Source organism: Alternaria ventricosa (assembly GCF_023758065.1).
Source record: "Alternaria ventricosa strain BMP 2768 chromosome Unknown scaffold_4, whole genome shotgun sequence".
In the NCBI taxonomy this organism is placed as follows: Eukaryota; Fungi; Ascomycota; class Dothideomycetes; order Pleosporales; family Pleosporaceae; genus Alternaria; species Alternaria ventricosa.
This window is the reverse complement of record NW_026055684.1, coordinates 1,115,339-1,128,920: the sequence shown is the minus strand read 5'-3', so window position 1 is coordinate 1,128,920 and position 13,582 is coordinate 1,115,339. Positions and strand designations below refer to the sequence as shown.

At 53.2% G+C, this 13,582-nt stretch overlaps 1 protein-coding gene across 1 annotated transcript; it reads right to left on the bottom strand.

Annotated features, from left to right (window-relative positions):
• Positions 1-91: 91 nt before the first annotated feature.
• Positions 92-13,165, bottom strand: RO1 (Dynein heavy chain, cytoplasmic; the record flags this gene model as incomplete). The annotated part of the gene is made up of 1 exon (XM_049340992.1): positions 92-13,165. One exon carries the CDS (start codon positions 13,163-13,165, stop codon positions 92-94), a length of 13,074 nt encoding a protein of 4,357 aa, XP_049201874.1.
• Positions 13,166-13,582: the final 417 nt, after the last annotated feature.

The window sequence follows — 13,582 nt, the reverse complement described above, 5'->3', positions numbered from 1 at the left end:
CGCCTTATAACCCCAGCTAATGAATAAACTTACAAACAAAGAAAAACCGCGACACTCATCTAGGGTACGCCTAATACAAATCGTAAGACCACTAACCCTCGACCTCAGTCTCCGCCTCAGCCATGACCTGCTCGCCCTCATCCAGCATATCCAACACCCTCTTCAAACCGCCAACCATAGCATTGGCCTGACCGACCAGCAACAGCTTCTCGGCGTTTGCAGGCAAGCCGAGGTAAGTAGGCGGCTCGCGCTCGGGAAGGTCATTGACCCAGCCCATGAAGTCCTTCCAGCTAGTCGAGGTAGGTAGTTCGAGACCCTCGCTGTGCTCAGTATCCTTGACGATCTTGAAGTTGTCCTCAAAGGCGGCAGGCGTCATAGTGGCGTCGACGAGAGAAGCGAGAATGCGCCAGTCTTCTGCGTCGTCGATCTTGCCACCGTACATTTCTGTGATGAGGTAACGGAGCATCTCCCATGGGATCTTGGTAGGCGCGATGTTAGATCGGCCTTGTGCGACGGTGTCGACCCATGTGTCGATGATGAAACTGCAGCATTCGTAGTCACTGTCATTGAACTCCCAGAAGCCCTTCCATCCCAGAGTAGGCGCGTAGCGAAGACGCTCTTGAATGACTGCGTGCAGGAAGGACAAGAGGAGGTAGACACGTGCCTTCTCCACCGGCGGCTTGATAGCCTTCTCCGCCAACGAAGAGAGCGAGTCTTTCATGTTGGCACGGACTCCAGCAGGCTGCTCGTAGGATAGGACGCGAGAAGCGCGAAGTAGGTTGACCGGAATCTTGGGGCTGGACTCCATTGACAGGAAGAGACGGAAGTCGGGGTTGGGCTTGAGAGCTTCAAGACGCTTCTCAAGCGATTGCAACCATTGCGGAGCGAGATGGACGTTCTTGACAAGTACCCAGTTGCCTGTAGTGGCGGCGTTAGCGATGGCTTTGTCGGCTGATGCGGCACCTTCGTTGGAACCCATGGCAATGTTTGTGCAGCTGACTTGCTCCCTCTCTACAAGATTGTCGACCTTGTAACTTGCGTCGAACCCAGGGCTGGAGCTGAGAGCCACCGGGGTTACTGCATTGACTTGCTTCACAATATCGCCCAGATCGCCGCTGGCATCTAGGATGCCCTTGCCAAACACCTCAGTGACAAAGCGCTCGACAGCGGGTACGAAGCGATCCACACGGAATAACTTGACCAAGACGAGAGCTCGTAGTAGCTTGTCGAACTTGGTAAGATCTTCTGGCCAAGCCTGCGGTACATGTCGCTCTCCCATCTCTTCATTGAGGAAAGCATCCCAGGCGCTGTCTTCAATCTTTGGCAGCTCTTCCTTAAACATCGGGATCTTGCTGGCACGCTCCATGGCCTCCTCTTTGCGCTCTGTCTCGGTTGACACATCGATACCCTTCAGGTCGGGGTCAAGGATCTGATCGATGTGTGCCTTGTCCATCTTGTAGGGCGCCGCTTGCACGAGCAGCATAGCAAACGTAACACGGTCCTTCTGGAGCAAGGAGAGCGAAGTGCGGCGGTATGCGTCAACGAAGAGCTCAGTAACGATCTGCTCAATACGGGCAGCATAACCAGTGATGTTGGAGTTGCGAATCTTGCGCAGCACAGTCTCAAAGATCTGAGTAAAGTACTGGAGCGAGAACTGGTAAAAGTGGTTGAGATGGTGCAGTTGCTCCAACACAGCGAAGATAGCTGAGCAAGAACGAGCGACAACGGTGTACTCCTTCGTGATGTTCTCGACCTCTGTCATAACGCCAGCAGTCTCGGAGACCTTGTCCGAAATTTCCTTGGCCTCCTTCTTGAGCGTCTCAAGCGTTTCAATGACGCGGTCGTCGTCCAGAATGTTACCGCGCGACTCGTTGAGAGCTTGAAGCAGTCGCTTCTCGAGCTGGCGAAGATGAACTGCGAACTCTCCTTGCATCTTGATGAGGTTGGATCGGCGCTCATCAACATCGGGTCGCTCGGACTTGAGGACTTCATTAAGTGTCTGTGTCTGCAAGCTGCTCTGCGTGACAGTAAAGTTGACGAACGTGGTACGACTGCAGATGTCAGGAGCGAAGTTGGCGGAAGGATCGCGTGTTGAGAGGTAGAGGCGGAAAGACGGCGAAAAGTCGATCTCCTGTTTGCCGAGTTGAATGAGCACACGACCCCCAGTTTTCTGGTACTCCTTGTTGAGAACGTGGTTCAGAATGGGGTCCAGATGTTCGGCATCCTGGATCAAGATTGGGTTACCGAAACGCAGGGAACTCTCAAGTTGCTTGGTGAATGAATCATCCAAGAAGCTAGTCACCGTGAGACGGCGGTCCTTGCATTCGTTCTGCAAGAACTCTGTTGTCCTGCCAGAAGGATCGATGATAAGCGGGTAGCGGTTGAACCTCTGCAGGATGATGGCGTTCTCGGTGCACAGGTCGTCAACCGGCAGGCCATTGTGTTGCCAGTTCAGGCGGTCATCAGCAGTCGAGAGATACTCAGTGAATGGATTTGTTGGCTTGAAGCTGATTCCGGAGTGCTTGAGGTGATCGTACCAGTCCTCTGTAAGCGCTTTCCTGTACTGTTGGTCGTAGTAACCGGCATAAGCGATGAACGCAGCTGCAACCAAGACGTCACCAACGATGGTGTCAATCTGAGAATCGAAAGACTTGCTGCTCTCCTCCCATCGAACGCGTTCAGAAGACAAACTGTCAAGAAGGCGGACACTGCGGTCCACCTTGAACTGAACGGTGGCCATCTCCGTCTTGATAGCCTGAGTTTCGCTGATTAAAGCCGCGTACTCGGTCTTGTATCGGCCAATACTCTCCTCGAGGTTCTGAATGAGGACCTGGGTTTCCTTGGCGCCCTCCTCCGTCTTCTGAAGTTCAACTTGCAGGTTCTCGACTTCGGCACGTAGGGGACCGACGCGGTCAAGGATATCGGAGTAAGTAACTTGAGCAGACACCCATTGTACGAGGGGACCGCAAGCCTTGGAAGCGCGATTGACCTTCTCGAAAGTGAAATCTTCTTGGGAAAGATATTCCTTCTGCATCTTCCTGCGGTGGCCTGCAGTCATCTGCCTCTCGTTGTCGAACTGTACGATACTGGCGATGAAGTCGTCACGCCTGACGATGGAAACGATGGTCTTCCAGCTGTCGGGCTTGTGTCCAAGAATCGTGCAGACGGCTTCTAAAGCGAGCTTGACACCAGCAGGAGGATTCTGCATAGATCGGACTTCGGTAAGATGCTGTCGCTTGATGTTCTGCACACTTTTCTGTGCCTCCGCCACAGCCGGCTCGGCAGCCGCCAAATCGCGGTTTACCACCTCTGATCGCTTCTGGATCTCCTCCTTGTCCTTCGCAAGCTGAGCCTGCATCTTGATCGATCCAGCCTTCTTCTGTTCCGCCTCGTTCTGGTCTGCAATCATACGTTGCAGCTTTTCGTTCGCTTCGGCATCCTTCTTAGTGAGCTGCGTCTGCTTCTGTGCAAGGCTTGCTCGCAATTCCTTAACCTTGTCGAACGTCTCGCGAAGCTTCTCAAGACCAACGTTGAGATGACGCTGCTGCTCCTCGAGGTCTTCGCGCTTTTCGTTGTAAAGCTTGACGTACTGCGCAACGAAGTCCAAGAAGTGACGCGGGGTAAGGTACATCTTTCGGTTCTGTGTCTTCTGCAACTTCGCGTTCTTGCTGCGTAGTGAGTGGTGTACAGCAACCATTGCATTGACCACACTCTCGCGATGGGATGGCGGCAGAGTGAGTCCACGATAAGCAACGGGGATGCTATCCGGTGCGACATAGTTGGCACGGTCGAGATCGACCGATTGTGTGAGCTCCGAGCTGACTTGGTAAAGAGCCTGGTCTGACCAGTCTCCGAACCAATTGAGCACGCAACGGTTGAAAAGAGCGGGACTGGTGGCTGCCTTCGACGAAAGACCCTCCTCAGGCGGATTCATGGTGAACACCACGTGGAGGTTCTTGACGATTTGTTCCGTGAACCACTTGTACAGCTCTTCCTGTGAGTCGAGAATGATGCCTTGTCGCTGCGCACCCTCCTTGATGGCAGTAAGCAAAGAAGCGTACTCATCACCTTCGAATAGACCAGGAACCTCCGCGTTGGCAAGGAGGGTGTTCATGCGCTCGAGGAAACCGGAGTCAAGAACATTGGCTTCGTCCATGATGAAGCAGATCTTTTCGCCCTTGCAACCGCATCGTCGAAGCACTGTACGCAAGTCTTCGTCAAAGTCTTCGCCTGAGTACTTTCCGTGGACCTTGATTTGGTAGACGCTCAGACCGTTCATCCAGGCCACGAAACGAGACAGGGTTGTCTTTCCAGATCCACTGACACCGATGAGAATGAGATGGCCCTGTGGTTGACGGAAGACACGATCGATGCGAAGTACGTGCTCGAGCACGTCGTTGAATAGGATGAGTGGCACATCCACTTCTTCTTCGCAGAAAGTACGGAGACGGGCTTTAACGAACTCGCGAAGCTGCTCACGCTCAACCGGCACGTAGTTCTTGGATAGCCAGTTGGAGAAGAGGATGGGGCCAGCAAGAGCCTTCTCTTCGTCGATGGTAGGGAAGTGTTCAGCCGCAATACGGTGGACGCACTCTTCAGTCCATTGCCTCTCTTCCTCTGCGATAAGACGATCCTGGAACAGGCGGAGTGCCTCGTGGGCCCAGATACGAACGAGGCCTTCGATCGGCAAAGTCTCAAGTGGTCGTAGTGCCTCGTAGATACCACGTACCCATCGAGTAAGCTCACGAGGAGAGTAAACGTAATGTGGCTGGATGTCCGGTGTGAAGCGCTTTTGTGACTCCGCATATAGCTGCACCATAGCCCTTGTGAGAGCGTCTGCGTAACCTCGTAGAGTCGGAATAATTTTGAGTACGGCGGTATTGAAGGTGCCGTAAATCTGAAGAAGAGATTGCTGTCCAGGGTAATCGACCATGATGAGCGGAGCGTGGCGTAAGAACCTGAGGCCCATAGGCGTACGTCCAGCATCGGTGGGAGGGTTACAGGCACCAACGAATTGAATGCGATCGAGTGTAACCCAAGTCTTGTCAGATGTCCTCCAGAAACCGTTGTGCTCAACAAGCTGTCGCAAGAAGGAGATAGCTCGTTGAGTACCGTACTTGTCGGGTGCTGGCAAGTTGATCTCGTCACAGAAAATGACGAGCCAGCGACCAACTTGGGTAGGGGTAAGCTGCACGCCATTGAGAGTCTTCTTGTATTCACAGTACTGCTCGAAGGTCTTGATGAGAAGATCGGGGGTAGTGGCACTGGAGAAATTGAGGCCAACAACCTGCATGTTGGGTAGCTTTCGAAGTGCGCTGAACAAGGTCATGGTCTTTCCAGAACCCGGAGGACCGCAAAGGAGTAGGGGCTTGTGCTCCGCGAGCCAAGAGTAGAGAACATCCTCGTGGCGGACCGTGTCCAACGTGGGAATAACTACGTCGGTTTGAGTAACAGAATGAGTGTTGACTTCGACGTTCGGTACCTGGCTCTGCCATGTATCCCACTCCGGCTTGTCAGGCTTGACGTCGTAATCAATGAGCGAAGTGGTCTCATTGAGTGCGGGGAGCTCAACGTCAGTAAGACCAGCGATAAGATCTCCAAATTCTTTGCGCTCCATAAGAGGGCAATCACCGACCAAAGCCCAGACCAAGGCTACGAGCAACTTCTTCGCGAGATAAATCTCCATCTTGTCATCCTCAAGGGAAAAGTCCGGGTGCTGCACATTGTACTCCAGAACATTGCGGCATGCTTTGTTGAGCAGAGAGAACAGTGTGTTGAGCGCACGGATGTCGGTGTACTCCATGATATGCTTGAACTTCCTAGCCATGCTGAGAGCCTTCTCAATGAATCGGTCCTGGGTGAGCTTGATGTGCAAGAAGTCGGCGATGAGACCCTGTGTCGTCATCGTTTTCTGCGACATCTGACCTGGAGCGACCGAATCGTCTTCGAGGTCTTCGAACGGTGTGGTCTTAAGATGCTCGATGTAGTTCTTGATCATCATATCGACCTCAACAGTATCGTCGCTGAACCAGACCATACCGCAACGGGAGACGGTAGCCAGTGTGGCGTACTTGAGAGTCTCAACTTCAAACATGATGCGGACGTTGGATGGCAAGTTGAGACGCTCTCCGTTTGGCAGGGTGAGAAGCTTGTTGTCGTCAAGCACCGAATTCAAGTTCTCAACCCACTCAGGGTCAACATCACCATCAAATACGATCCAGTGGCGCTTAGTGTCTTCACCACGAAGGTTGTCGACGATCTTACGCAGTATGCTTGTGAAGAGACCATCGGTCCACTCGCGTGTGGTGCTGTCGAGAGTTCCGTAAAGCTGTTCCTTTGACATGACTTTGGGATCGATGACGTGACAGACGCCTTCTACTCCCTCCACGGCTTGAAGGGCAGAGAGAAGCGTCCTCCAGGCGGCAGTTTTTCCTGATCCGGAAGAACCAACCATCATGACACCGTGGTGCAGCTTCTGAATCTGGTAAAGCTGAATGATCTTGGTCAACCAGGAATCACTGACCACGAGCTTCGACTCCGCGGCGCACTTGTGGATAGCTTCGGTCAACTTGTCGAGAGGCGCAGGGATGTATTCCACACCAGGGAAAGCCTCCTCTTGAATGGCCATCAAGAGCTCGACATCAGAGCGGATAAGCTTCGGTGCCATTGTTTCGCGTAAGCTCTGGATGATGATTTGAGGCTCCATACTGGCTTCGTCCAGAGTCTGAGAGTCTTGCTGAGCGGCGATGCGGGCTCGCTTCAATCCACCAGAGCTGACGAGCACACTCTTCAGTGCACGAAGACCAAAGTCGTAATGAGCCTGTTTGGAGAGACCAGCTGAGCACTTGTCGAAGAAAGGTACGACCTGCTTCGACAGCTCTTTCGCTTGCGAGAAACCTTGGGAGTACAGCATGACTTCAGCAATAAGTTCCTTGTCGGGTTTGGACATGGCCACGCTTCGGAAGAGCTTCTTGAGATTGTCGGGCAAATTCGATCGACCTGCATAACCAGGGTTCATGGTGATGAAGACTCCAGTGTTACCATTGACCTTCAGTTGACGACCAATAAGCTCGATCTGAGACTTGTCGTCCTCAGCGCCCTTCTTGAGACCTAGCTGAATGTTCTGAATCTGCTGAGACACAGCCGACAGGATACGCTCCTCCAGACGGTTGAACTCGTCGAAACAACCCCAGGCTCCAACCTGGCAGATACCAAGGAAGATACGGCCCATAGCTTGGAAGTCGAAAGTGTCGTCACAACAGAACACGAGGGTAAAGCGTCCAAGCTGTACACCAAGAGCTTTGACTGACTCAGTCTTACCAGTACCAGCAGGACCGTATGGCGAACCACCAAGTCGCTGGCAAAGCGCCTGTGTGAGGGTAAGGAAACAGCGGTCGGTAAGAGGTGTGCGCACAAGGCGATCGGCAACACCCAGGTACTCGAAACCGTAGTCGAGAACGGCGTTTGCCATCTTGATCCTCAATCGCTGCAGGAGATCATTGCCAGGCTCATACATGTATCGCATGCATAATAGCCACATGTGATGGGTAGGTGAGCGTGCGCCGACCTTATCGAGCTTGTGGATGACGTCTCGCTGGTGAACGAACTCAGTAATGAGATCCTCGCACTTGCGACGCTGAATGGGTTCAAGGTCGCCCAGAACAGCGGTAGCGAGCAGCTTCAAGACGTTTACTTGCTTCTCGTACAACTGAGGCAAGGTCGTGCCTTCTTCAGAAAGAGACTTCTCTACAGCATGGGTCCAAGCGATCTGCGTTCCGAGGACGACCACCTGCGTTGGGTACTTGGCGATGTAGTTGGTGAAAGCTTCAGGGTCCATGGCATCAGGCTCAATGAGTTGAGCGAACTCTTCGTAAGCTTCGAACGTCAGCTCGGCCAGAGTAGTCTTCATGTTGGCTTCAAGGGCACCAAGCCATTCGTTGATCCTGGGTGTCTTGACGAGCGAGATTTCTTTGCGAAGCGTAACTTCCTCTCCTTCCTTGGACGTGAATCCTTGAATGACGCCGTCCTCATCAGTGATAAGTCCAGAGATACCAGCAAACATCTTTCGCAGATGTTTGGCAATACGCATAACATCGTTACTGTTACCGATGATTTCCAGTAGATCCTCGTCACCAACGAAGTAGAAGCGAGGGAACGATACACGCTCGCGCTCTAGATACTCTCCGAGTGCCTTCTGGATCTTGTTCAATAGCTCGGCGAGGCGTTCCAACGACTTCTGCACACCAGAGATGTTGAGGACTTCGAGCACGAAAGGCTGTCGAGAGACCTTCTTCATGACCGACAAGAACTCAGAGTTGATGTTCTGGAAACGAGCAGACTCCATAGGGAGCAGGTGCTTGATGTCAGCGTTACCAGTGAACACGCCCTCCAGGTAGACCCATTGACGTTGCACATCAATCCATACATCGAACAGAACGTGAACGCGATTGAGCTTGTCCTCCCAAGAAGACGCCTCTTCCTCGAACTCCTTGTAGTAAGGCGAGTGGCGCATAGCCTGCAGTGAGTTGAGGTTCTCGCTACACTTAGCGAATAGATCGTCCCATCCCCTGATGAGACGGCATTTGTTCTGGTAGTTGACGAGCTCCAAAGAGTAGTTCTGCCAAGTCTCGCGGACCTGCTTGATGAATTCCTCAAGTGCCATCTCTCCTGCTGCTTGAGTAATGACATCGCGAATGATCTTTTCGCTAGGGCCGAGCTTAAGGTCCCAAACATCACCGAGAGTCATGGAGATGGCGGAGTATCGCTTCTGTGGCCTCAGGTTCTTGAAAATCTTAACCCAATGGCGCTCTTTGACGGCATCAGACCGCAGTTCTGCAAGAATCGTGTTCTCTTTAAGAAGTTGCTTCAGGGTGGTTTGAACGAATTCGAAAGCCTGGTACTGGCGCATCCGGCTGGGCATGTCCTTGGTCATCTTGAGCAAGTTGTCAAGGTTCTGTCGCAGCTTGCGGGGCTGAATGCTGGTCCACAACACCTCACGAAGGTCGTCGATGCTAGCCCAGATGGTGCCAAGCGCAGACCAGACGGATTTGAAGTCTTGCACTTCCTCCAGCAGGGTCTCGAGTGCGTTTTCTGGAGATGGTGGTAGTCCAAGAGCTTCCTTGGCCTTCGATATATTGCTGGACTCGTTCTGAAGCTGGCTAAGCTTCTGGTCGAACTTGGCCAGAATGGCCGAGGCTTCAGCTGGCGCCAGGTTTCCTGCAACAGGCTTGTCCTCTGCCCACTCTCCGGTGATGTTAACAATCTTCTGGCTGACGACTTTGTCCTCCGCGCCAATCTTGGCGCGCAGCGCGTCAGCTTGATCGTTCGCAATCTTGGTTTTCCTCTCCAGAACCTCGTTCAGCGTCTGCCATTCATGGTCGATCTGTTCCATCTGCAGCCAGTCGGACGGGAACTGGTATCGCTGGCGAGCCAGAGTTGCTTGACCCTGACGGAAAGTGGACATCTCTGGCTCCCATTCGAGAACCTTCCTCTTGCATTGCTGTACTGTTGTAATAAAAGAGACAGCCTGAGCAGTGGATGAGGCCTCCAGGGTCTGCATCTCAAGATCCTTACGCGCCTTCTCTATCTGCACGTAAACGTCGTTCATGCGCTGACCAAGCCTACTGGCAAACTTGGTGAGAATTTCCTGCTGCCATTGGTCGTACTTGGCGTTGACCTTGACCTGCACTTGGTCGTAGTCGACAGTGACATAGCCAAACTGGCGACTGATGTCAGAGTTGTCAAAGGTAGCGCGAGTCTTACGAATTTCCTGGAGTAGTTGTAGCCATCGCGAAAGATCTTCACCAAGGATGTCGTAGACGTGGTCGGACTGCAGGTCCCATAGAGACTGGAACTGGAGCCACTCATCCACGTATGATGAGATGTCACGGAGCTTGCCCTCAACAGCGCCATAAACTTCAATGAGCGAGTCGGTGCATCGGCTTGGCAGGTCAGAGAACTGGCTGGCAGAGGTGTCGTTGGTCGCTTCAAGTCGGATCTCATATCGTGAAGCCTTGATCTTCTGGAGAGTGCAGATGATGGCGAGCCATTGCTGTAGTTGCTCAAGCCAGCTTGCACGGGCGTATTCTACCGGAGGGCTGAGGTAAATGACCTGGTTGCGCATAGTAATCTCAAGAGTCAACCGCGCCAGAGTCGGCTTGACTTCTGGTGCCTCCGTCGAGACGACTTCACTGACTGGGCGTCGAGTTCGATCTTCCTCATCTACATTATTGAAGACCTCAATCCACAATGCAATAGCTCGGCTGAGACGGACCAGCAAAATTGATTCGATGCGCGCATTCATATCAGAAACCCAAGAGTCAAGATTGGCGTAGCTCTCAAGGTTGAGCTGATCGATGGACTTCTGGATAGTTTCGAGGTTCTGTTGGAAGGCTTCCTTGGTGTAAGGACATGTCTCCAAATCCTTGAGCGACTTCTCAATCGCAGCGTTGATATTGATGAGCGTTGCAACCTTGAGTTGAAGTAGTGACGTTGTAGCTGCAAAGTCACGTACAAATTGAACGTGCTTGCTCTCACTACGGACGCTACCACCGCCAACAGGGAAACCAGATTGTCGGACGTGAAGATCGTAAGCATGAACAAAAGACTCCCACTTGAGGGGGACACCTTTACCGACGAGCGCTTGAACCTCGTTGACGTAGTTGTTGAGTAAGAGCGCAACTCCGCCCATCTCAGAAATTGAGCGCAGTGTCTGGGTGTACGTGCGGACACTCTCCATTAAGCTGACCGCGTACGGGTAGACACGCTTGGCCTCTTTCGAGATGTTGTTGATGCCGTGAGGCACTTGGTAGCCGCGCCATGTCAGGTTACGAACTTCCTTGAACAGCGCAATGACTTGCGCGTCAAAGTTGACGTTCAGCTCCAATATGTTTCCTGCGGCACGATTCCTGCTGACAAGGAAAAGCCGTCCCGAAATCTGGAGTTTCCTCCTCGCCACTTCCTGAAGCCATGATTCAAAGATCGGCCTGGTGTCGAGCTTCTTCTTGAACATGCTGCTCTCAGCCTGAAGCTTTTGACCTTCAGCATGTAGCGCCCAGTCTTTACCAAGAATGTCTTCGACCTTGCCCATGTAGCTCTCCAGCTGTGTTTCGATCTGTCGAGCCCAGATAACAGCACCGGAGACCGGAGGGAAATCGCGAAGCTGCGCCATGGCATGCGCTTCGGAATTGCCGTACTGGCGCTTGAATCGCTCATGAAGAGCCAAGATATCCTGCTTGACGTTCTCGATGAGCTGAGTTTGGTACTCGGAAATGGCGCCCCGAATCTTGGGTCGCACGAAAAGCGGATTGAACTTGGAGAAGACGCGGAACATCTCACTAGCGGTCTTGGCGGTACCAAGACGGTCTCGCAGCCTAGCGATGATGGAGTTCTCGACACGGGAAGTACGCTCGTTGTACTTCTGCTCTGCTTGCTCAAAGAGTCGTGTGCCTTCAGGAGAGACATCTAGAACATCGACGTCCTTGAGCACATCGTAAGCCTCCTTGACTTCCTTGACGGCGTCCACGTCACCGATCTCCTCGATGATGACCGCCTCCTTAGCGGGAGCGCTTTCCGACAAGGAAGATTGCGAGCCCAGGACATTAACGATGGTTCGCTGGAGTTGCTCGTGGTTCTTGCGGAACGTTGTAATGTAGCGAATGCGTTCCTCCGTCTCCTTATGCCTAGCTGCAATCTTGATCGGGATGAACTTCTCGTTCCTCCGCCTGGTCACCTCACGAGCAACATTGGTGAATTCCTTAACGTTCTCCTCCCATGTGCGCCAGATGCTCTCAGCTACAGCCATGATCGCCTGGAACTCGGGGTAATCCATGTGCATGAGTGTCTTGCCGTGTAGGAGATTGTGCAGTTGCTTGTCGAGGTCGCCGGAGATGGCCTCCACGAGAGGAAGCGCTCGGCGGACGGGGTAGGGGCAAATGCGAAGCTTCTTGTTCATGTGGCTGAAAATGGCCTGTATCGCTTCCTGTACTGCTTGTAATGAGGTCGAAGATAGCAGCTGGTCGAGGGGAAATTCGCGCATCAGCTGGTTGTACTTCTGGACCAGATCCGTGCTCTCCTTGAGTCCAGTATCTGCGCTGAAGCTGACCGTTGCTTGAAAACGCTTCGCATTCTTCAACACGTCGAGAGTGAGCCTAACACCAGGACTGCCCAGTTGAGTCTCAATGTCCTGCAGCCTTGACTCCATAGAGATCCAGAAGTTGATCTCTTGCGCTGCAGTCCCAGTTGATACATCTCGGGATGTCTTTGTAATTGTCTGTATCGACTTGATCCATCCGTTGACCGTCGACTGCAGTCCATTAAGGAAGCTGCTGTCTTGAGCAATGGAAGGGGGAATGAGTTCTGGAATGGGCTTCACGTTATTCTGGGCGGCATCGTCGAGCGCACTCTGGATGAGCGGATGGAGAGGCAGAAGCAGCTCCGGAATTTCGACATTCTGCTCCAGATTGCCCAGACTGACGGCCAATTCCGCAATCTTCTTCCGTGTCGCCGAAATACCCGTTCTCGCATCGTTATCGCCCTTGCTGTATTTCCCCGCCAGGTCGCGCGTGCTCTTGGTGTAGGTGTCAAAGTACGGCTCGACCGCAGACTGAATGAGAGAACGAAGAAACTCATAGGGAGTGCCGTCGGGCGAAGAAGCGTTATTAGAAAGTATAAAACCGGGCAGCGTCTGAATAAGGACCTGCTGGCTAAGGGGTATCGCGGGGTCTATGGGTATCGGTCGCTTCGAAATAACAACAAATGCTGCGCAGGTAGGAGAAGCGGTAATCTCAGTCGAAATGGTGTAGGTGAAGCGCTGGGTCGCCCCTGCTGCTTGTGTCAGTCTGGAGGTTCCTTCCTCGTCAGAAGGGTACCTGCCGTTTGCTCCATCCATGCCATCGATGCGGGCTTCGTCGGCTCGGTCTTTCACAACGTAGAGCGCGGACTGCCCCTCGGAGGCGAAGCGGGCGCATCGTTGCAGCGTGTCCTGCAGCTTGGCGCTCGAGAGCAGACTGCCGGGTGCGAAAAGATCTTCTTTGGAGGCGCCCAGACTGACGTCGAGCACCTTTTCCAGATGGTCGACGATGAGCTGGGGGTCTATCGAGGGTGGCGAGGGGCTGGGTGTGCGTATGCTGCCGTTGGGCGCCCCTGGGTTCAAGGGTCCCTCCATGTTGATTGTTTATCGCGTGTGTCGCTATGAAGACATGTGGTTTGCGCTTCGAGCGGAGTAGCGACGGACGGAAGGCGGAGTGATTGCTGCTTCTAACAAGGGACTCGGTGCGCCGGCGGTGATGGTGGTGCCTTTGTCTCAGTATATTTCCTGAGTAGGCGTACGCGAAGTCGACGCGCACGGCCGTCACACGCTTATCCTGACTAGTGGGAGCGGCAGGGGAAGCGGAGTGATCAGCGTCTGATTGGCTCCTCAATTCGGGGTCATGCAGTGCAACGCAAGGCGTGGAAATCGTAGTAACGGTTGGGGACGCGTTGTTTGCAGATGGTGTTGCGATGTTCGCTTTTTGCACGTCTAGCAGCCATTTCCTCCCACATAGGCAGCGTCGAATGGCGACAAGCAATGACAGCTCACCAC